This window comes from Hydra vulgaris, chromosome 08 (assembly GCF_038396675.1).
Source record: "Hydra vulgaris chromosome 08, alternate assembly HydraT2T_AEP".
NCBI lineage: Eukaryota > Metazoa > Cnidaria > Hydrozoa > Anthoathecata > Hydridae > Hydra > Hydra vulgaris.
Window position 1 is genome coordinate 49,536,724 of NC_088927.1, and position 25,598 is coordinate 49,562,321.

Genomic DNA, 25,598 nt, shown 5'->3' on the forward strand with positions numbered 1-25,598 from the left:
TGTTAAATGGTTAATTATTTATATATATGTTCTTCTTGCTTTTCTTCAATTCGTATGACATATGTATACAGATATGTAAATAGTAATATATATATATATTACTATTTACAACGTAAATAGTAATATATATATATATATATATTACTATTTACGTTGTGGCTAGCACAACAGTACCGTTGCTTTAATTTTTTATCTTAAAGTCATGGTAGTAAAGTTTGATTGGTTTATTTTAAGCAACGGCTGCAAATATTATTGGTTGATTTTAAAAGTTTTATTTGTACAAATTTAAAAAGAATTGCAACTTGACATAGAGCGTTTAGCATTGTAGTATCTCATTGGTTCATCTTCCATGGTGATCCAGGATCAAGTCCTTCACTTAGGAAAACACTTTTAAATGTTTTTTTAACTATTTTTTATTAAAAGTTATTATTATTGTTGTATATTGAAAGTTACATTGATTTTTGTTATTTACATACATCGGCTGATATAGGGATAGGCGCAGTGAGTGTACATACATCAACTGATTTAGGGATAGATGCAGTGGAGTGCACATACATTGATTAAGGGTTTTAGTTTGGGCATGCATTCTTTAAATAAAAGAAAAAAAAAATCAACCAATTAGAAATCACTACCATGACTTTAGGAAAAAAATTAATTTAACAATTAAATTTAGACGAATCCAGGATTAACAGTGAAAACCAATAAATTTCAGTACTTAAAATAGCCACTTTTGACAATTTTTACATGCCTGGGCATTGACTCAATTTTATGCATAAGTGTTTTGGAATCGAGTTTCAAGTACTTTCCTTCTTAAGTGTGTTTTGCTTTTGATTTTAGCGTTGCACATTTTAAGGTCCATCCAATCAGGCACACTATGCCAATAAGGCTATTTTTTGGATTATAAATATTTTTTGATTCTCTTAGCTGTGTGGCAAGGTTGTGATGGCAACCATCTTATTATTATTGAAAATTGCGAGATCTTTGATCTTGTGTCTTTGTACAAAAACTGATTCCTTGAGCTTTAGCATCTTTACAAGAAATATTTCCTCATTTGATGGGAATCCCTGAAATGCCTATTAAGCAACTGCCAGCTTACATATGCTATACACTTAAGTGTCACACTTATTGCCTTTCAACCTTTTCCCATGTTCTTTTGATTTACAAATAAAATTTTGAAAATACATTCATCGCTAAAAATAATTCAGCTCCAATCTTCTCTATTTCATATCTTCGATATTATGATGTATATGGAAGATTCTCATTTTATTGTTGTAGATTTTTTTTAGCTAGCTCTTTATTGTTAACATTGTTTACAAAGTTTACAACGTAATCCCATAGTGGTGCCAGGCTGTTTAACCAAAGTTTATCATTAAGTTTAGTCAGGTTTAATAAACTAAATATGAACCAAGAGTTTTCTCCCACAAATTATGCAATACTTTGTGGTTTTTCTAGGTTAAGAGCTTTTAACAAATTTAACTTTCTGAATGCCTCAACAGTTCAGGAATTGGTTTCATCAAAACATTAATTCCATTTAACATTGTTTCAAATGCTGATCATAGTGTTTTACATATTCTTTATATTTTGTCATTTGCCAAAAGGTCTTTATCTTGGAATGGTAAAGAAGTTTTTTAAAAACCAAATGGAATAAAAGATTGGGATAAATTTGGCCATTGTCTTCTTTTTTCATTTATTTCTCAATTCAAAGGAAAGCTGCAAACTCGATATCTTCATTTTCCCATCCATATTTATCAAGATAGCAAATCTATCTCTTTTTTATTTTTTACCTTCTGCAATACCTTTCATAATTTTCCCATCAAAATGTACCATTATTGAAAAAATAACTTTACTGGCAACAATTTTAACTTTTTTCTTATATTGTTCAGTGTTTTCTCAAACAAATTTTTTATTTATAATTCGCTTCCAACAAGGCTGCAAGCAAACACTATTAGAGTTGGAAGTTACTGGAAGGAAAAAGATGAAGAATGTAGAGTAAGATAACAATTGACAGACAACCTAAAAAATTGCAAATTATATAAATCAAGAAAACAAGATAAAAGAAACGAATTCCAAAGAGCTGATGTTTGAGGGAAAAAACTAGACAAGTAAGAATTTTTGGAGCACTTAGGAACAGTCATAGAAAAAAGATGAGATTTAATTGAATGACGAGTAACACAAGAATAAATTTGAGTAGATGGCACAAGAGACCCTAGCTCTTTAGAGCAGTGCCCATTATAGTATTTGTAGAAAAGAGAAAGAAAAGCAACATTACTACAATGTGATAATGGTTGGAGGTTGGCTGCATTAGCAGATCCAACTATGTTTACAAACCATTTTTGCACCTTATCTAAAAGAGAGCATTATTAGAAGATCTGCCTTAGATATGGCAAAAAGGGCATCATTAGAAGATCTGCCCCAGATATGGCAACAGTATTCCATACAAGGTTGGATTTTAGATTTATAGAGATAAAGAATAGAATCCGAAGTAAGAAAGTGTTGAGCACGATAAAGAGATGCAATCTTAAAAGATGCTAATTTTGCAATGGATTTGACATACGGTTTTCAAGAAAGATCGGAAGTAAGAGTTAATCCTAGAAGATGAAGGGTAAATGACTCATCGAGTACATTACCATTCATAAATATAGAAAGATCTAAATTATTGCAATAATGATTGGCTGAAAAAAATTGAGTTTTATCTAAAATAAAGTTCACTAGCCACTGTGAGCCCCATGCTGTAGCAGAAGTGAGATCTTTTTCAAGCTCAGATACTCCCTCCAAGCAATCAGAGAATGTTAGAGTCTTATCATGACAAGAATAAATGGTAGTGTCATCAGGGAACAATGCCACCTTAGATGTGAGAATGTCTGGAAGATCCTTAATGTAAATTAAAAAGAGTATTGGGTCAAGGATTGAACCTTGAGGAACCCCTGAAGTTACAGGATATGAAGAAGAGTGCTGTCCATTGAAGACAACTTTTATACTGCAATTGGAAAGGAAGGACTCAATAATCTTATAGATGTTACATGATACACCATAAAAAGAGAGTTTATGGAGAAAACCAGCATGCCAAACTTTATCATGAGCGATAGCTTTAACCTCTCCACCTGACTAATGCACAATAAAACCTATCAGTTATTACTGTTAGCAAATCAGCTGTAGAACAAGAAGATCGAAATCCATATTGATGATCAGAAAGTAAGTTATTAGATTCAAGATTAGAGATTGTCTTTGTTAATTAAAGATTCAAAAACCTTGCTTATGATAAAGACTGATGGGACAGTAGTTAGACGAGTCAGATCCCTCTCCAGATTTTGAAAATAGGGATAACAGATGCCGCTTTCCAGCATGCTGGAAAACAAGACTCTGATAAGCACCTGTTAAATAGTTTTGAAAGCATGGATGACAGCTCCGGAGAACACTTTTGCAAGACTACAACAACTATGTTGTCTGGAGAACAAGCTGTAAAACCAGGAACTCACTTTTGATACAGAACTTGGAGTGATACGAATGTCAAGCAATGAATCAACCTGTTTGACGGCTATATTAGGTAGAACACAACTAGTGGAATCAATAGATGATATTGATGAAAAGTTCTTAGCAAACAATTCAGCTTTGTTTTTAGGTGAGGTGACAAAGTCTGAGCCATACAAGAGAGGTGGAATAACAGATTTGCCTTTATTATTGATACTGTTAAAGATTCTCCAGAAGCCACATTGATACTTTTTTGTTATTATTGATACTGTTAAAGAGTTATAGCGATACTGTTATAGAGAGTTATATTGATACTGTTAAAGAGTGATATGTTGATGCTGTTTTGTTATTATTGATGCTGTTAAAGAGTCTACAGAAGACTTTTTTTGAGCTCACCAAACAGTTGAATGAGACAATGAAAAATTAGCCACATTTCCACCTGAACTTACATTAAATTCATGCATACATACATTAGGTCTCTCGATGAAATATTTTTTGACATTGATGTTATGGCGATATCTTTAACAAAATCCTTTACCAACTCTTGTTTTTTATGACTTGGTTGCGCTACATCAAATGAAATATCTGATCCTGCACTAGAATCAATGATTTACGTAATGTTTTTATTTGCAAACAATAATATACTATACCTAAAATTTTTAAGTGCATTGAACTCCAATTACTTTTTTTTTTCAATTTATTTTTTTAGTTTAGTGGCTTTTTTTAAAAACTTTTAAACTTTGTGTCTAATTACCTCATTTCAACATATTCAATAATACAACCAATGAATTTTTGGACGGAGTTAACTTGTCTCTAGATCTTTTAAATTAAAAGTTAAGAATTAATTCTTTATTTGTTGCAAAAGTTATTTGAGTTAAGTTATCTATCAGTTTTTCTTCATCAAATAAATACGCCCTAGCTTTTAATCTTGTAACTTTAGCCATTTTGAAAGATACTTTTTTTTTGTTTTTTTTTTGTTTTGTTAATTCACCTCCCCAAGGCCAAGAAGGCCACTGCAGGTGAGGAGGCTACTTAATTGTGGTTATAACCCTCTCTCAACTCTATAACTCCGAAACACGAACCTTGACAAACAGGTCGCTGTGTGGAGAAACAAGTTGAGTGTGGTACTACCAGGGACATGGTGGGGATCGAACTTCGAACCTCTCGCTTATAAAGCAAGCGTTCTACCACAACACCACTACCGCAGCAATTAACTTATTATTACTATTATTATTGTTATTACATAAATAAATATTTTAGAAAAACATCTTGTTATTAGTATTCCAAATGCAGTTTTAAAATGCTTTTGTTTAACAAAAGCCATATAAAAGGTTTATATCTCAAATTTTTGAATAAAATAACAAAATAAGTTTTTAAAGTACTTAAATCAACCTTTAATTTCAATAAGTCAAAATATAATACAAAATATTATTAATAAAAATAAAATATTACCTTCTTTGGACCAAAACCGGGACAGAGTGTAAGTTCAACCACACTTGCATTAGCAACATTTTTTAGCGACTATATATAAAATAAGTTTTTTTTTAACAAAACAAATTTTCTTAATAAAGTTTTTTAATATTTAATTTTTTAAAAACTAGAAAAACAATTTAGTTTTATTCAGAAGACTTAAAAAAAAACTATTTCTAAGAATTAAACTATATTATTTCTTAGAATTAAATTCTTTCTAAAAAAAAAAGAAAGCCTACTTGAAATAAATTTGAAGTGTTCCAAAGCACAACTATAACATTTTTAAAAACGTTATAGTTGCATTTTGAATCATGTTTTCTTTTCAATTCAAAATTCGTTTCAAAATTACATTTTATTTCAATTCAAAATGCATCTAGTAATATAATCTATATAATGTAATTTTCAAAACTTTTTTTTTTTTTTTTTTTTGCAATTTGAATCACATGAATCATTAATAATGTTTAACCTTTGGAGCACAAGGAGCTATGTGACTTTATCGTTAGAGCGTGAAGAACCACAATCATGGCCTTAAAAAGCGTTTTTTGAAAATATGACTTGAGTCAGCAAAATATTGCTGCTTGTACATTAAGAATGGTAGCACTGAATTTAGCACATTAAAAAAAAACTTTTCGTACACTATCTATATATTTTTTGAAACGAAGATGAGCAACAGTAATGAAGATTTTATGGATGAACAAAGTTATAATAGCTATTTTACTATTAATGAATTAATGATAGCTTGTTTCATAAAGATACAATAGTTTTTATTAAAAAATAATATACAATATTATTAAAATCAAATATATCACCTAATCTGATCATTTGGAGTTTTTATTTTTTATGTTTTTATTTCGCTGTGTCTAGTGCAACAGTACCGTCGCTTTAATTTTTTCTTATAGTCACGGCAATGATTTCTGATCGGTTGAATTTTTCTTTTTTTATTTAAAGAATGCATGCCCAAACCAAAACCCTTAACGGAAGTATGTGCGCTCCACTTCGCCTATTCCTAAATCAATGTATGTATGTACACTCACTGCATCTATCCCTAAATCAGTGGATGTATGTGCACACACTGCACCTATCCCTATTATCAGTCGATGTATGTAAATAATAAAAGTCAATGTAACCTTCAATATACAACAATAATAAAAACTTTCAATAAAAAATAATTTAAAAACATTAAAGATTTTACTAAGTGAAGGACTCAATCCGGGATCACTGAGGAAGATAAACCAATGAGATACCATAATGCTAAATGTACAATATAAAATTGGAATTCTTTTTAAATTTGTACAAATATTTTTTCAAAAGTAACCAATAATATTTGCAGCTGTGACTTAAAAAAACAAATCAAACTTTACTACTGTGACTTTAAGATAAAAAAATTAAAGCAATGGTACCGTTGCACTAGACACAGCGTTTTTATTTATGGCTCAAGTTTTGATAGTGATGTTTAAGATAAGTGGCTTTCTGTTCTAAAAAATGATCATGATGTTGTTTCCTTGACTGGTGAATCAGGACTCAGCATACTGCTTCACCAGATTCTAAACCAATTGACTATATTGACTTGTTTTTCCAAAGAAAAAGGTGTTGACTAGTTTTTCCAAAGTTTAGTTACTTATAACAATCGTTATGCTGATACGTGTATTCAGAAAAATCGACAAATTTGAGGTCAACATCAAGAGGACATAGATGGAAAAGCAAAAAAACAGGAAAAGATTTCTTTTCAGAGATACTTAAAATAACAATACACATTTATTTATTCAACTTAAAATCCAGATAAACATAAAGAATGGATCTAATTTTATCTGGATTTTGTACAGAACTCCTGAGAATCCTAAAACTCATTTATTTTCAACTCAAAGTTCTTAAATGGAAGTTTTGAAATATTAGCAATTAGATTTTTTTTTCTCTTTTTCTCATGACTACAGTAAAAAACATACAGTTTGTATTATTGGTCATCAAGGTCAAGGTCATCAGTAAGGTGTTGATAAATATTATACTTCTCAACTTTTATTGGATTTATATGCACATCAGACCAAAACAACAGACAATGTTAACACCAAAAGCCGGCCAGAAATGTGCCTTAAAAAATAAAATTAAAAAACAAAGGAAGTTTGCCAATATATAGAAAAGGTCTTTTGTTATGAGTGGCATACCAGGATAGTTAAAAAAAACCAATATTAATATCTACTTTTGCCAAAGCAGGTTTTACTAAACTGTGTAATAGAAGAGGTATTTTAGTTAATAAAATAAATGTTGCTTTTCTTTACAATCAACTCATGGATGGTGTAAAGTTGAGCGATACTCAGGTCTATGTATACTTGTTAGAGTGTAAAACAATATAGTGGACAACAAAAGTTTTTTTTATTTAGTAGACTAATACTAAATAGCTATATATATATATATATATATATATATATATATATATATATATATATATATATATATATATATATATATATATATATTATATATATATTAGGGTGGTGGTAAAAACAACTTTTTTTGAAAATGTCAGCTGACAACCCCTAAATGTGTTTTATATAATAAAATAATACTAACTTTAAAAAATTTTTGAATAAAAAATATTTTTACGGGTGCCACAAGGCCCTTATACATCAAACAGGTCCCTAATAATATAAAAAAAAAAGTTTTTCAAAAGTATGTCATGTTGGGTCTCAAATGATGCAAAAATATATAAAAATTTCAAAAATATGAATCATTTTATAATTAAATTTTTATTTTAGATTTTAGTAAACAAAAAGTTACATTTTTTAACTAAAAATGAAAAATAGGGAATTTAACAAGATTTTTTGATTATAATTTTTTTTATCTATGTTTTTTTATAAAATGAATATTATTTTTGAAATTTGTATATGATTTTGCTTCGTTTGAGACCCAACATGACATACTTTTGAAAAACTTTTTTTTTATATTTTTAGGGACCTGTTTGATGTATAAGGGCCTTGTGGCACCCGTAAAAAAATTTTTTATTCAAAAATTTTTTAAATCCAGTATTACTTTATTATATAAAACACATTTAGGGGTTGTCAGCTGACATTTTCAAAAAAAGTTGTTTTTAGCACCACCCTAATATATATATATAAATATATATATATGTATATATATATTGTTTAAGCTTATTTCCAATGAATACAAGCTAGTATATGCTAATGTCTGTATATGCCTATATTTGTCATCACAATGCATAAGTTTATTATGTAATAAAAAATAATATTGTGTAATAAACAATCAGAGAGGCCATGCAGGATTCCTGCATGAGCTTTTCACTCTTTTATTTAAATATGGGCCTTTTAGCACTTTTTGATCTAAATATGGGCCTTTTAGCAATTTTTACTTTTTTTGACATTCTAAAATAAATTCAAAATATTTTTATATTTACTTTATGTTTGCACAAATTCAATTTAATTGAGCACAATTATATTAGTATTTTGCATAATAACTCTTGCAACATTGCTCTAAAAATGAAGTAGACATTTAAATATGTATTATATTTTTTCATAAGAAAAATTATGAACCTATAAATGGTTTTTAACGATCATAAAATTAAGGAAAAAAATTCAATAATAAATAATAACTATCAAGTTCATGTTTTGCATTTTTATTTCAAAATTGATATAAATTTGTTTTATAATAAAACAATTTATGCGTTTTTATAATAGTTAATTTATATTAATGTACATAATATTGCTATTTTAAATGTACTTAAACAGTTTTAGTACATATACAAATAACTAAATGACAAAATTTAAGATGACATCTATTTAAAAGTATAATTTAATTTAAAAACTACTTTTTGCATTTATTTCTATAATTTCTAAATTATTTTACATTAATTTACTTAAGGACAGTTTTAACACAAAGCAGAGTTAAAACCAATCACTCTGCAATATTCTGTCCTCAGCCAGGTTAAAAAAAGACAAAAACTGGAAAAAAGTAATTTTCCCAAGTATTTATACATGTCAAATATAATTAAGGTAACCCTCGCTATTAATTAAAATAACTTATTGAACTGTGTACATTATTTAATATATGACTCCCACGAGTTTCAAAATATATATAACATTAACAACCTTTTAAAAATAGCATAAAACCCTATTATTTAACGAACTTATTTTAAGTGTGGGAGTACCACAAATATTTACAAATACAATGTGATATTAGACCTTCACACTTAACGCATTTTATGACGCATTATTACTATTATGTATACATGTATGTTAAAAATAAATTAAAGATTCAATTACTTTTAATTTTCTTTGTTATCATATTTTAAATTTCGAATTACTTTTAAAATGAAAAAACAACTTAATAGTATTTTCAAAAAAATGTGAAATACTTTTTAATTAAGTAACTGCTAAATAAAAACTACAATATAAAAACTTTTTATCTTTAAAGTATGTCAATTATGTATTATTGTGGAGGGAACTTTAGTCTAGATCTAATAAAAAAGGGGGGAGGAGGGGGTTAATAAAAGGGAGTGGGAATTTTTTTATGATACAATATAAGTATTTTTTTATGAAAAAGTTTTACAACATATGCTTAAAACTATTTAATTCTAGCATGGCTTGCGGTCAAATGCACATTTTTGAACAGCTTTTTTAGCGTAATTTCAATAGGATTTAATATGCTGAATCAAGATTTACCAGGTCTGCAATTTTTAAAGCCTGTTTACACTGAAAGTTTTTGTTTTTATCAATGATTGAAAGAATTTTTTTAATTTTAAGGCAGATTTTCACTGATTTTTTTTTTGTTTTTTTTTGTTTTGAGATATAAAGTTTTTGCTGACAACAATTAAAAATTAATAAACGGGAGGAGGGGGAGGAGGACTCGAGACTTGAGTAGTGATATAGTTTATAAAGAAACTCTTTAATGAAATTTTTTATTTTTAACATTTGTTTAAAGTCATTTAAATTTTTAATTTCAATTCTTTTTCACTTTTTCACACTCAATAGGTATGCATAATATATATTAGATTTGTTTGCCTTCACCAACTTCACTTCACTTCTCAAAATAATTATCATTTACAAGTGTAAAAGGTTGCTAAAAATGGGCGCCACGGGTGTCCATGAATTTTCCAGTGTATATATATAACCCTAGTGATGAAGCGAGAGCAATCGCTTCGGGCACGCGAAACACACCCATAAACACCTTCTGGGCGTGACAAATAGCGCTCACTAGTTTTGTTAAGAGAGTAAAAAATCGTGCTCGTTTGAAGAACTTGCGAGGGAGAAAATTATAACTTGATTTTATAGAAAATATTTTTATTAAAATTTTTTTTGCTGAAGTCAAAACATGTTTAAACAGTAGAGTTTACATATTGTTAAATAAAGAAGTTATATTCGTAATAAAGTACATCATGCATAATTTATGCATGATGTACTGTAAATTTAATTTATGCAATATAAGTTCAAATTAAAAATGATTTATTTCTTCTAAATCCAGCATGTTTTTTTTTAAAAAAAATTCAAGTTGAACTTTATCATATTATCTGCTTAATTGTATTAATTAACTGGTTAAGTCGAACCATTCGCTAACTCATATAGTTTTTTAGGATCCATTTGACAAAAAACTTAACTAGAACTTTTACTTTGAATTGCATAAAAGTCCATGTAAAAAAATATCAAAACTTGCAACACATAAATGAAAATTTCAAACTTAAATGTTAAAAAAGTAAACATCTTGCCTAATATTTATAAATATCTAGCATAATATTTATAAATATCTTATAAATAAATATCTAGCGTAAAAATTTATCAAACTAAAACTTCACTTAAAGCTTCAATTTTGTACAGGTTTGATCACATTCTATTAATTACTGACTATTATATTTAAAATTCAAAAACATTAAAACGTTGGAATATCAAATATTTTTTGTCAAATGTAAGTTAATAAACTAAATACTTTCACTGGTATCTTCGAATCAGTTAAGCTTATATTAAAGTCTATTCATTAAAAAAGTTAAAGCTAAAGTTAAACTAAAAATTGAAAAAAAAGTTTCAATAAACAATACATTTAGCAAATATATTTGTTATATAACTTTGAATTGAAACTTTTGGAAGTGTGCTCACAAACAACAAAAGAAAAATTGTTGTCACTAGTTTCACAACGCATTTCTCAAATATATATGTCAGTATATAAGTTATTTATATATTATACTTGTATAAATATATATATATACTTACACTAATATATATATATTATATTAATATAAGTCTATTATATATTTATTAAGTGAAAAATAAGTTTATAAAATATTATTCACTTGGTAATAATTGAATACCGCATTCAGTTTAAATTAAAAAGCAGTTTTCTATTTTGTATAAACAATGAATGAAAAGTTATGAAGTCATTACTGCTAGCAGATAAAATGGGATGTTTACTATTTTCAAAACGTTTCGCTCCAATGAGAATAGAAAATTTATATTAAAAATTAAAACTTGATTGAATTTTGATAGTAGTTGATGAAAATAGTTAAATATGGATAAATTTTATGATGGAAATTGTTGAAAGTTTAACAAGATTTTCTCAAAATCAAAATGCCTCGAGGATGGATATTTCAGCAGGATAATGACTCAAAAGACACTTCAACCCTTATAAAAGACTTTTTCAAAAACAAAAAAATTCAATTAATGGAATTGACATAGCAAAGTCCTGACCTTAATTCTATTGAACATCTATGGAAACACATAGATTGACGAATATCAGGTTGAAAATCAGCAAGTAAATTTGATTTATTGAATATTCTGAAACAAGAATGGCGAAAAATCAAAATTATTGTGATTATGAAGCTGGTGGATTCAATTCCTTGTCACTGTCAAGCAGTAATTAATGCTAAGGGCTTTCCGACAAAGTACTAAAGCAATTTACTTAAAAATAAAGTATTTTCAATTTAAAAATTGTTTAAAAAAAAAAATCTAATTCAAGTTTTTTTTTTCTGTCCGGATACTTTTGCATGCGGAAATTTTAATTAAATGAACTTTTAAGATTAGATTGCTTAGATTTAGTAAAAATTCATTTGTTTTTAGATTTGTAATCAATTTTTTGACATTTCAGTGAAAATTTGAAAGAAATTGGACTTTTCATTCAAAAGTTATATCAAGTTATGCTCTTGTCTGGTTACTTTTGCACGCTACTGTACATACTAATATAAACTGTACATACTAATACAAACATACATATTAGTAGTAATTTTTCTGAAAATTTTTTTCAGGTTTTCCAATGAAATTTTTAAAACATACCTTAAAGTTTGACAACAGAGTTATGACATCTGCTTTACTAACTGATTTGACTGTAGTCAAAATATCTTGCATCTATAAAATTTAAATACAAATAATAAACTACATAAATTAAAAAAACATACTCATATTAAAATTATAATAGTTATATAAACATTCATTCATCTTAAATAAGTTATTTAATTATACAGATACATATTTAATATAAGTAGGGTAGCTCTGCATGGAAATACCAACATACCTACATAAAAGAAAACTCTGATATAAAGTCAAATGTGGGTGTAGGTGTAGGAGATGTGTAAGTGTAGGAGGTGTGTAGGTGTAGGAGGTGTGTAAGTGTAGGAGGTGTGTAGGTGTAGGAGGATTTCAGAATTGATGGTAACCTTCTTAGCTGCAGTATTACATTAAAAACAATCAATCCTGTTAAATATATAAGAAAGTTAAATAGCTTAATGCCAGAATCAGCTTCCAGTTTAGTAAAAGTTTATTAACTCTTACATAATGTCATATATAAATAAAAAATTTGCAATATGGAAACCTGTTCAAACCACACAAGTATAAAACCGTAGTTGTTGATATATGAAAATAATTTTTAAACTTAATTATACAAAAAGTATTTAAACAAATATAACAGCTTTTGGTTGAACAATTTTCTATGTTAGATCCTTCAAAAAAGAACTAAAATTTTTATTAACTTTATTAAAATCTTGAGATGTGACTTCCTGGTGACAAATTTAATGCTTTAATTTTTCATGGCGGTGTAAGTAACAATTTTAAAACTTGTGGACAAATATGATAAAAAATTGCTCTTATGTGAGTAATTTGTAGTTGCAGAAAAATGAGTAAAACTTTTGCAACGTCATTGAACTTGGCATCAGAAACTTAAGAGTGTCTTTAAACTTTTGACACTCATTAGATTGCACACAAGACCAAGTTTGTTTTGGCTTTATACCACTATGCTAATAAAACTATGGAGTGATATAAATGAAAAGATTAATTTTGTACCAAAAAAGCTTAATCCACCTAATTGTCTACAATTCTGACCCATCAAAAAATATTAGGGATATGTCAAAAAATATTTGCGTAAAACAGCCAAGACTATTAATTCAGTACAGATTTTGTTAAAGGCATGGTCAACCATAAGCAAGAAAATGAAAATAAGAGTAGTGCAGAAGTTATTTGGCACCCTCACCAGAAATGTGCAATTATTTTTCAAAAATTTTTAAACTTAAAAGCATTTTTATACTTTTTAATTTTTATATTAATTCTTCTTGACTTTTCTCATAGGTTTTTGTTTTGATAGTGGCTATGCAACTCATCCTGTTATCTCCTATCGAGGGTACAGCTCTAAAACTCAGTTCAATGGTTCTAAGCCCGGCTGGTAGTAAGGTTTTTGAATTCTATGTTAGCTCTCAAAAATGCTGATTCCATCAGCTGCAAAATGCTAGGGTCAATCAAAATTTCATATAATCAATTTTTTTTATAACAAAGAATAAGCGTAGAACAATTAAATTAAAAGTGGATCATAAGTAAAGGATCATAAGTAGGCACCTTGCTTCAAAATAATCTCATTAAATCTGTTTACAGTTTTTCCAGTTGCCGTTGCATATGATCATGTGAATGTGACCTTAAGTTTGTCTCCGTGGCTTTTTGAACCTCTTCCTTTGTCTGAAAATCCAAATTTTTTTTTTTTTTTTTTTAGATTATTCACCTCCCCAAGGCCCGAGGGGGCCACTACAGTCGAGGAGGCTACTCATTTTTTTTTGTGTTTTTTATTTTTTAGTTGTTATTCGTGGTGCAACCCTCTCTCTACTCTTTAACTCCGAAACACAAACCTTGCCGAGCAATGCCGCTGCGCGGAGAAACTAAGTTGAGCGCGGTACTTCCAGGGACGTGGTGGGAGTCGAACTCCGAACCTCTCGCTTACAAAGCGAGCGCTCTTACCACTACACCACTATCGCAAATCCTTGCGATAAAATTCAAATAAAGAGTAAGCATGTCTGTCTAACAAGTTGTCCGAGTGTTAAAGTCAGGGCTATATGGAGGTTGAATGACACAGGTGACTTTTTTCTTAGAAAGAAAGTCTCTGACTGCAGCAGACACATGTGACCTGGTATTATTGTGCTGAAGAAGCATTGTGTTCCATGTTACTCTTTTCGAGCCTTTGTTGACAAAATTAGAATGCATATTCAATAAGAAAAGCATGTACACTTCTGAATTGACCGATTGTCCATTTGGAAGTACCTCAACATAGGCCTAGCCATTGAATGAGATAGCGCAAATCACCATACATTTTGCATCAAATTGGGATCTCCTGACACATTTCGGAGCTTCTTCACCCTTTGGAATTCAAGCGCAATTGCTACTTTTGCACCTGATTGATCTGTGGTAAACCCACTTCTCATCCACAACAATTAGACGTCGTTCAACATTTAACTCATCTCGTAGGATGGTCAGAAATTTATGCACAAGTTTAACCTGATTTTGTTGATTTGCTGGGGTGAGGCCATATGGGATCCATTAGTAAACGACTATGGCCAGGGCCTGGTTTGATATCACATAGACGCGACCGGGGATGAGTTTATGATCAGTGCTGCATTAATATTGATAGATCCTATAAAAATGTTATTTTTAATTGAAATTTATGATATGAGTTATAATTAGAAACAATACTTTTATAGGATCTATCAATATAAATGCAACCCCTGTCGTAAACCCGGCCGAGGCTGCATTAAAATTGATAGATCCTATAAAATATTGTTTTTAAATAAAATTCATATCATAAATTTTAATTAAAGATATTTTTATAGGATCTATCAATATTAATGCAGCCCTGATCATAAACCTGGCCCTGGTCATGGCTATGTGTTATCAAACCTAACCCCGGCCATAGCCCCGGTCGTTTACTAGATCCATTGTGAACAAATAGATCTTTTTATCAATTTTTTGGTGATTATTGAATAAACTGAGCCAAAAGAAATGTTTACAACATCACAAATTTGCTCTATTGTTAAAAATTTGTCTTTATCAAGCAGTTGTTGAATGATCTCAATGTTGTCCATAGTTGTTGAGGTACTGGGTTTACTTGACCTTGATTCATCTGAAAACTGACTATAATCACTTATGTTTGATGTAGAATACTTTTGGTAGTACTTGTATACTGTTTGAATGGAAGTTTCATCCTCACTCCAAGCAGTAGTTATGAATTTGTGAGCATCAGACTTCTGATTATGACAACAAGTCTCAATTAACTATCTAATACCAACTTTGTCAATTTGCATTATAGCTTTAATAATTTAAATGATCTAAAATTAAAAATATTCATTATATTAAGCATATATATACATAAGTTAATGTTAAGAATATCTATAAAAATTTTATTGGCAAGAATATTAAAACACAAATTATACGAACTTTTTGATAATACTAATATCATAGTATTAACAGTGCCATGTTGCGCACAGATAGTGTACCTGTTAATACTTTTGGAGCGCATTGCCGAGGCCACATAAAGAGCCTTTCTCAATCTTTTACTCAGAAAAGTGACTCGTTTTCCTGACAACCCTAACCTTCACTCTTTGATTTATGTCTTGTCTCTGATCTTAGCTTTTGTTCAGTTTCTCCTTTTTCTCCCTTAGGTGACCATCTCTATAAATCTTTCATATTGTACTTCTTTTTCAGACTCATCATATCATTACACTACTTACAGCAAATCTAAAGCTGATTAGGATTCTTTTCATGATTTTCTTCGTGACGATCCTTGGGGTGATATCTTTTCTCTCTCAGATGATAAAGGTGCCTCCTACATAACCTCCTGGATTCATGCAGGAATGATAGCTTTTTTTCCTTCTTGTCAGTTCCAAGTCAAGCCTCATTCTACTCCATGGTTTTCACACTTTTGTGCAGCTGCAATATCTAATCGTAATCATTTTTTTTATCTTTTTCAAAAAAACAACTCTTTTGAGAACAAACGACTACTTACTACTGCAAGAAATCAATGTAAAAAAGTGCTATCTGATGCTAAGCTCCATTATTCTCAGTTCACTAAATCTTGCATCTAATCTCAGAAGGCGTAAAAAAAAAAAAATCTAAATCTTAATAAAGTAAAAACTAAATCTCAGAAGTTAGGCTCTTTTGGAAGATCTTCAACAGCATTATTAACAAGGGTAGGTTTAACATTCCATCTTTCATTCATGGGACTGATCTTATTAAGTTTCCCAAGGATAAAGCAGAACTATCTGCAAAGAACTTTTCTTTTAATTTTACTCTTGAATCTTATAGCCACTCTCTTCCTTCCATTCCAATTAAACAGGTTAACCCATTGCTAGACATTCAAATCACTCCAGTTTCCATTGATAAAACTCTTCTACGGCTTGTGGTCCAGACAACAATCCTGTTATAGTTTTAAAAAGTGTTCTCTAGAATTCTCTTCAATTCTTTCTAAAATATTTAATAAGTGCTTGACTGAATCTTTTTTTCCTGCCTGCTGGAAAATGGCATCTGTTGTTCTAATTTTCCGAAACTCCAGTGAACATTCTGACCCCTTCAATTATCATCTGATCAGTTTTCTTTTTGTTATTAGCAAGGTTTTTGAGTATTTGATTAACAAAATTTTCTCATCCCACCTTGAGTCAAATAACTTACTGTCAGACAATTGGGTTTTCCATCAACTCGCTCTATGGCTGACTTGGTAACTGCTGTGACTTTGGGATTTAATTGTGCATTAGATGGTGGCGGAGAGGCTAGGGCTATTGCTCTTGACATATTTAAGGCTTTTGACAAAGTTTGGCTTGCTGGTCTTCTTAAGCTTGTTTCATACAATGCATCTGGAAAAGTTTTTGAGATTATCAAATCATTTCTTTCAAACCGCTTTATTAAAGCCATCCTTGAAGGCCAAAATTCTTCTTTATTTCCAGTCATTTCTGGGGTGTTTTTTATCTACATTAAAAATCTTCCAAACAACTTTACATCTAAAGTAGCTCTTTTTGTTGATGACTCAACTTTATACTTTTGTACTGCAGTCGATCTTGAATCTGATCTCACTTCTGTACCAGATTGAGGCTCAAAGTGACTTATAAATTTTAACTCTAACAAAACACAGTTATTTACTGCAAACAACTATTGCAGTAGTGTCGACATTCCTATATTAATGAATGGCAACCTTCTCACTGATACATACTAATTCTTGATAGACTTTATTTTGCACAGTTATTAATTTTATTACATTGTCTGTATTTTTTAATTGAGATAAATATAAAAAAATAACTTTTTGCACAGCACACTCCTATTTAAAAGTTGTGACAACAGAATCCATATTGACCTTATCTTTAAAATACAGATCAAAATGTTTATTATAATAAATATACCTTGGACACGTAGTCTTGATCAATTCTCTCTTGCAGAATATCAGGTGGTTTGTTTTCATAAGTCTTGAATGTCTCCAAATAGCGACCTGCTTCTTCATTACTAAAAATATTATTTCTAATATTCAAATTAACAAAAATGTAATAAAATGAAAATTTTTTGTAAGATAACTGAAGATGAGAAGTCCCAAAATCAACTTTGGTTTTGAAAGTCATAAAATTAGTGTTTTACAATAGCGCCATATATGTTAAAAGAAAAAAACGAGGAGATTTATGATACAGAATTTTTAGTCATTAAGCCTTAAGTCATTATGCGTAATGACAGCAAAGCATTCCAGGACTCCAAACTAAAAAGTTATAGTTCCAACTTCAAATCTAATTTTTTTTTCAATCAAGTTGGAAATTTTTTTTGGAAATTAAAGTTGTAACTTGTCGCATAAAATTTTGAAGCTGCAACTACTTTGAAGATTTTAGGATTTCAATATAGATTACATACTTTGTATAACGCTAACTTAAATTTTATACCCCTTCCCCCTCATTACTTTTTATATCCCTTTCCCTTCATTACTTTTTAAAATTCTTCCCCCTGATTAATGTGACTAATGATTATAAAAAACTTTATACCAATTTATACTGATTAAGAATCTTGTAAATAACAGAAAAAAACTAATTTAAAACTGCAATTTAAAAAAATGCACAACAATGTTAACATAAAAAAAAACAGACATAAAAAGATAGTTATTGCTATTTTGCAGCAAAAAAACGAAGTAAAAAAGCAATAAAATATAAAGAATTTCAAAATGGTAAAATAGAACAATCTTTATTATTAAAACTTTCCATTATTATATAATAACAAATTATAACAAATTCAAATAAAAAGTATTAAAATAAATTATAACAAATTCACAAATTCGTGTATTGAAAAAATACTAATGTCATCTCATAGTTATAATTTCAGCTTAGAAAGGTTTTCACGTTGTTTTTTTTCCAAAAGGGCAATTCCATGTCAAATCAGCAGGCTCATGTCACCCCATGTTTTAGATTTTGCTCATTTTTTTAATATGTTATAGGGTTTATAAAAATCAAGAAAATCTGAAATTTGGAACCTCCAACCCCTTACGGTTCTTGAGATATTCAGGATTCAATTTTCTTATTTACGCTGGCAATATTTTATGAACCAAATGAGGTATCATCCTGAAATTTTGTGCATAGACAATCTTCCACATGGCGGATACAAATTGAAAATCTTTTTGACCACAATAATTACATGTAAATTAGATAATAAAGGCATATATTTTGGGGTATTTAAATGGTCAAAATGGTGATGTCACCTTGATAATTTTTTTTGAGACATTGTTATAACTTACAATATAGGTATCAAACATTTCTATTAATAAAAAATATATTACTGCATTTTTTCACTTGTCTTAATGTAGCTTTTTAAGTAAAGCTTATATACATATACGGAATTTTATATGCGGTAGTGGTGTTGTGGTAAAGCGCTCGCTTTATAAGCGAGAGGTTCCAAGTTTAATCCCCACCACGTCCCTGGTAGTACTGCGCTCAACTTGTTTCTCCGCACAGCGGCCTTGTTTGTCAAGGTTCGTGTTTCGGAGTTATAGAGTTGAGAGAGGGTTATAACCTCTATTAAGTAGCCTCCTCATCTGTAGTGGCCTTCTTGGCCTTGAGGAGATGAATAACAAAAAAATAAAAAATAAAAAAATATATGCTGAGTCAGCATAAAATCTATTGCTAACTTATTTATGACAAAGTTAGCTATATCTTAACTTTATGTTGTAAAAAGATATTGTTAAAGTCTTCGTGAGGGAAATAATAAATTTATAATTTGTTTATATTTTTTTTGAACCTAGGCTCAAAAAATTGGGTGAAGGAAGGAGGAGGAGAGGGAGGGATATCGCTTTTCCGGACCCCCCCCCCCCCAAAAAAAAAAAATTATATTTTCTGAATTAAATATTTTTCCAAAATTGAAAATTTTGTTTTGTTAAAAATTTTTCTTCTAAGCTTTTTGGAGGCCTTATGGAGCAATAACTAGTAATATTATTTTTATTTATTGAAGCTAATTTTTTTGTAAAAGACCAACATTTTTTTAAGTATAGAAACTTTGCTAGGCTGTAATCCAAATGCATTTATAAAATACATTTTTTTAAAAATGCTATATTTATAAAAAACATTTTTTTTTCTTCTATAAATAAAACCTTTTATTTCCTCATTATTATATTGTTGCTTCTGATTTCATGTTGTAAATATTAGTTTCCTGTTACTTTGCAGAATTTTTATATTTACTTAACTAATTAATAAATGTTAAATGATTGCTATATCTATACTGTAAATAAAATAAAAATTAATTACCATTTAATCATGTATAAGAGGAAGTCATATAATATGGCACATCCAATTATATGTATATTATAATAAAATGTATAAATAAATTACCATAAACTAAATAATATTAATGGTATTTCTAAAAATTTATTTTGTAAAATATTTTAAAACTAGATTTTTTGAATAAAATTAAAAGTTGGAAAATATGGAAAAGTTCTAATATGGAAAATATGGAAAAGTGTTCTATTGGATTAGAATGTAATGTTGACTGTCACAAGCAAGGTTTAACAAAAAGACAAGGTCTTTTAGACCTATCAACATTTTCAAGTGATGAAAAACACAAGTTATTATGGAGAGCTGCTTTATTTGGTTGTGGAAAATTGTTTACAACAGTTTGCTATTATCATAGAGAACGCTTTGGAGTTTCGTTTGAAAGAAAAATTCAGAAACGCTGTAATCTATTTAAAAAACATGGAAATCAAAAGAAAAGTGTAACTTTAAAGGCAACTTTAATATTATTTTCATGATAAGAATGATTGAAATGATAACTAAAATAATAATAAGACAACAAAATTCCTTTTTAAGAAGAAAATTTAAATATTTTTATAAATTTAAAATTTATTTGTTTTATAAATTAATAAATACACTTATATGATTTTACAATGATGCTTAGTTGATATTAGTTTTTAGAAATGATTGTTTCTTTTTTTTTTTTACAGGAAATGTGAAGATATCGCTATCAATAGCAATAACTCATAAAACACAAGATATTAATGTTGTAACTGGGTGGAAATTATGCAGTAGTTGTTACAAAAGGGTACAGAGTATAAATAGAAAATTAGAATCAAATGATCAATGCTTTAGCAGGGTCGATTCTGAACATGAACAACATTCAGCTCTTAATAATGATTGAAGACTATCAATCTATAGGTGACACACCTATAGATTGATAGTCTTCAATCTATAGGTGTGTCACCTATTAGGCTTAAATCAGTGCCAGAACACCAACGCCAACTACTGCTGCCAAAAGAAAATTTGATCAAATAACTGAAGCAACAACAAATAAAATAAATGAAGTTTATAATATTGATCCTTTGATTAGATTGACACCATCTCGTAAACCACTAATTTCTTCAGTTGATCACCATTAAATTGACAATCTAAACTCACTTTTAAATGAATTAAAAGATAAGCTAAAAATGTGACACCATACTCTGCAAAAATACAGATATTAACATTAACTCCAGAATCATGGTTACTCCCAAAATCTGCAGAATTTTTTAATGTATCTACTTACCTTATACGAGAGGCTAGAAAAGCTAAAAAAAAACATGGAATTTTGTATAAACCATGTATCAAAAAAAGGAAAGTCGCTTTCCCATAAAACCATTGATCTAGTTCATAGCTTTTATCAAAGTGACGAGTATACACTAATGATGCCTGGATAAATTTTTTTTGTCAGTATAGGGTACAGGCAACACATTTAAAAAAGACTAATATTGATTAATTTAAAAGAACTTCATGTAGCATTCAAATCTGAACACTCTAATTTAAATGTTCGATTTTTAAAGTTTTGCAGCCTTCACCCAAGATTGTGTAACCACAAACTTGTTTGGGACTCACAGTGTTTGTGTCTGTATCTATCATCAGAATGTTAAGTTGTTAACTGATGCTCTTAAAATTGACAAAGACTATAAAGATTTAATGGTAATGATTGTTTGCTATCGGGATAATCCAGAGTGCATGTTACATCAATGTCTACTATGTCCTGGTATTACTGCTTTGAAAGAATTCTTAACAGGAAAATTTGACAACAGTGATAAAGAAATAACAATTAACCAATGGCAAGGTACAGATAGAACTACACTGATCAAATAAAAAATCAATATTGAAGATGTTATTGACCTTATATGCAATAAAATAGATAAACTTACATCTCATTCATTTATAGCTAAAAGTCAGGCCAAGTACCTTAAAGACGGTAAAGAGTTTTTAAATCTAATGAGTGTATAATATAGGGTGACTTTGCAGAGAACTTTTAATTTATTGTTCAGGATGAGGTGCAAAGTTACCACTGGAATAAACCAAAATGTACACTTCATCCTATTATTATATACTAAAAATCAAATATTAAACTGATGTCTAAGTCATTTTGCTTTTTTCTGATGGCGTTGAGAAAAGTATTCTTTGTATATAAAATACAACAGCTCATTATCAATTACATTAAAGCAAACATTTAATAAATTAGTAATATTAAATACTTCACTGATGGATGTGCAGCACAGTATAAAAACTTTAAGAACTTTATTAATCTTTGTCATCACAAAAAAGACTTTGATATTGATGCTGAATGGATTTTTTTTGCCACGAGCCATGGTAAATCTGCTTGTGATGGTATTGGGGGCACAGTAAAAAGACTAACTGTACAAGCCAGTTTAAAAAGGACAATGACTGGACAGATTTTAGATGTAGATAAGATGTTTGAATTTTGTGTCACCAATATAAAAAACATTTAATTCATTTTGGTTTATAAAACAGAAATAAATGAAGTTCGATCATCATTACAACCAAGGTTTACTTTGGGAAGAACCTCGCCATGAACAAGATGCTTCCACCATTTTATACCAATTAATTAATGTACAATTTATTTTAAGAGGTTGAGTCAACAAACTGATTTTCAGACATTTAACCTTGTGCAAATACGAAATGAGCTGGTTGTGCAGCAGGTTACTTATAATCATATGGACTATGTAGCTTGCAATTATGACAATTTTTGTTGGATTGGAATTATAACCAAAAAAGATGAAAGAGAAAGAGATTACAAAATTCAATTTATGCATCCACATGGTCCCAGTCCAAGTTTTTTCAGCCCACACGGGAAGATATGTGTTGGGTCCCATCAAATCATATTTTTTTGTACCATCGATCTGCCATCTACAACAAATGGTCGAATATATAAAATTTCAGAAACTGAGTTAGAAAAAATTATTGAAAAAAATAATAAAGTTTTATAAAAAAAAGCTCTCCCCAGTTACAAAAAAATGAATTAAGTATAAATTTATTATTGCCCTCAAAAAGACTTTAACAATATCTTTTTACAACATAAAATTAAGATATAGCTAACTTTGTCATAAATAAGTTAGCAATAAATTTTATGCTGACTCAGCATATATATAAGCTTTACTTATTTATTTTCTTTGCTTTTGTTAAGATCAAAAAAAGCATAATTTAAGTAATCAATGCTAAAACTTAATTATATATTGAAATGCTTTAAAATAGTTTTCAATTGTTTTCAAATACAATGATTTTATGTTAAGTCAGTTTCACTTTTATTTTTGAGGTGCTCTGTTATATGAGCTGTGTTATATTGTTATAAAGCATGTACACGAAATAAATGTGAAAGAATATGCACGTCATTTTTTTTAGTGGTTGTATTAAAATCTTTTTAATTGTTTTGCATTTTGTTTACAACGTGTAGTGGTTTCAAAAAAATATGTTAGTTTTTTGATTTAACTTGAAATAAGTTTTAAAAATGACAAAAGAAGAAGAGGTAAGAGAAAAAATTATGCACAAATATTTACAAAATCCTAATAGTAGCTACAATTTGATAGCAAAATCGTTGCAAATACATCCATACACCGTTAGTCGTGTTATTCAACATTTTTCTCAAACAAAGTCGATCAAACGCAAATATGGTGGTGGAAGAAAGGAAAGTTTTATAGATATAAAACTAGTTAGAAAACTGGTTAACAGTTTTAAGAATAACCCAAGCCTTTCACTAAGGGAATGTACAAAAATATATGGATTTTCTCATAGTTTTGTTGCAAAAGTTAGAAACAAACATGGTTTTCATTCTTTTAAAGCGCAAAAAGTACCCAACCGTTTTGAAACTCAACAAAAAAGTGCAAGAACCCGCAGCAGAAAGTTGTATGACATGATGACAATTCTGCATGATTGAAGACGATGAAACTTATATCAAGTACGATCATCAACAAATTCATGGTGCTGTTTATTGTATTGCCAAATATAGAGGAAAAGCAGATAAGAAATTTAAATACACAAAACATGACAAGTTCGCTAAAAAAGCTTTGTTTTGGCAAGCTATTTGCAGTTGTGGCAAAAAATCAGCACCTGGTCAAATATGTGTTAAAGAATGTTTACAAAAACGCCTTTTACCTCTCATTAAATCACACAATAACAGACCTGTGTTCTGGCCTGATTTAGCTTCAATTCATTATTGTAAACTAGCTATGGAATGGTATAAAAAGAATAATGTGAAATTTGTGCCTAAAACAGAAAATCCTCCAAACTGCCCAGAATCGAGAGTTATTGAAAAGTACTGGGATATTATTAAAAGAAAAATGAAAAAAACAAAAAAGCTTTGCAGAAACATTAAAGATATTAAAATATCATTTGAAAAAGCATCAAATAGGTTTGATTCTTATTCTGTGCGCAAGCTTATAGGTACCACTAAAGCAAAAGCTTGAAATTTTATTAGATTCCCACAGGAATAATTTATTTTTTTTAATGTTTGATCCTATATTATTGTAATAAAATTATTACTTGGTTTGAAATAAAAATTGAGGAGTACTTTTTTTTAGTTGTTTTTCTACTTTCACATTTATTTTGTGTACATGCTTTATGAGCTGTGTTATATTGTTATATGAGCTGTGTTATATTGTTATATGATCTATTTATACTTATAGATATCTGTATAATTATATACTTTTATATATATATATATATATATATATATATATATATATATATATATATATATATATATATATATATATATATATATATATATATATATATATATATATGTTTAAAGGTATGTATATAATACATATGCACATGATACATATGTACATGATATAAACTTGTATGTATATGATACATATCATATTCATACAATAATTTATATCAAGGTGACAACCAACTAGAATTCCTAGATACTTTCTTGCACAAGGTTAATCACAACCTTTTTTATACATTAAAATACTTTACTCTAATTGCAAGAGGACCCGAAATGCCAAACAGCAGGCATTTCATTTATCCTGTACTTGAATTACTAAACAAACCATAGATTAGAATCAAAGCATAGACAATAAGAAAATAAACAGTAAAATATTGTAATGTAAATGTGATAAAAATTATTATAAATTTTAAATAAAATCAAAAACCTTTACCTCTGAACCTAAATGAAAATGGTCATACCTCCATGCAAGAATCAAAGTACAATTAGCTAATAATGATATCTTAGCAAGTTTCTTCAAACTTGCATTAGTTTTTTCCTATAATAATTGAAGATTGATAAAATATAAAACTTTATGAGAGACCTGGGAATAAGGAAAGGCTTGAAATTTTAAAACAAATAATGTAAAACAATTAGAACAATTACTTATAAATAATTGTGAATTGTGAACATTTTAAGGATTGTTGGAAATATTTATTATTACTTATCTAGTTTAAACAATTGTTAAAACTAAAATTATAGGAATTAATTATAAAAAGTGTAAAAGTTTAGAAACAAAATGATTTGTTTTTTTAGTTTTTTTTACGCAAAAAGATTTTTAGATTAAAAGTTTTACAAGAGTTGCTTGAAAGATGTCTGCTTACATAAAATATTTCCTGCAAAAAAAATAATTAAAATATTTGTTTTAAAATAATTTAAATAAAATTTGTAAAT

At 28.7% G+C, this 25,598-nt stretch overlaps 1 protein-coding gene across 3 annotated transcripts in view; it reads right to left on the reverse strand.

Moving 5' to 3' along the window:
• LOC101236335 (DNA excision repair protein ERCC-1) overlaps nt 1–25,598 on the reverse strand; it is a 50,952-nt gene that overhangs the window by 1,851 nt on the left and 23,503 nt on the right. For all 3 annotated transcript variants that reach the window (XM_065803876.1, XM_065803877.1, XM_065803878.1), the window contains exons 6-9: nt 25,127–25,203; nt 17,567–17,666; nt 12,204–12,275; nt 4,921–4,989 (exon numbers count right to left, since the gene is read on the reverse strand). In XM_065803876.1, coding sequence (XP_065659948.1) covers nt 4,921–4,989; nt 12,204–12,275; nt 17,567–17,666; nt 25,127–25,203 — 318 coding nt within the window. The remainder of the gene's footprint in view (nt 1–4,920; nt 4,990–12,203; nt 12,276–17,566; nt 17,667–25,126; nt 25,204–25,598) is intronic.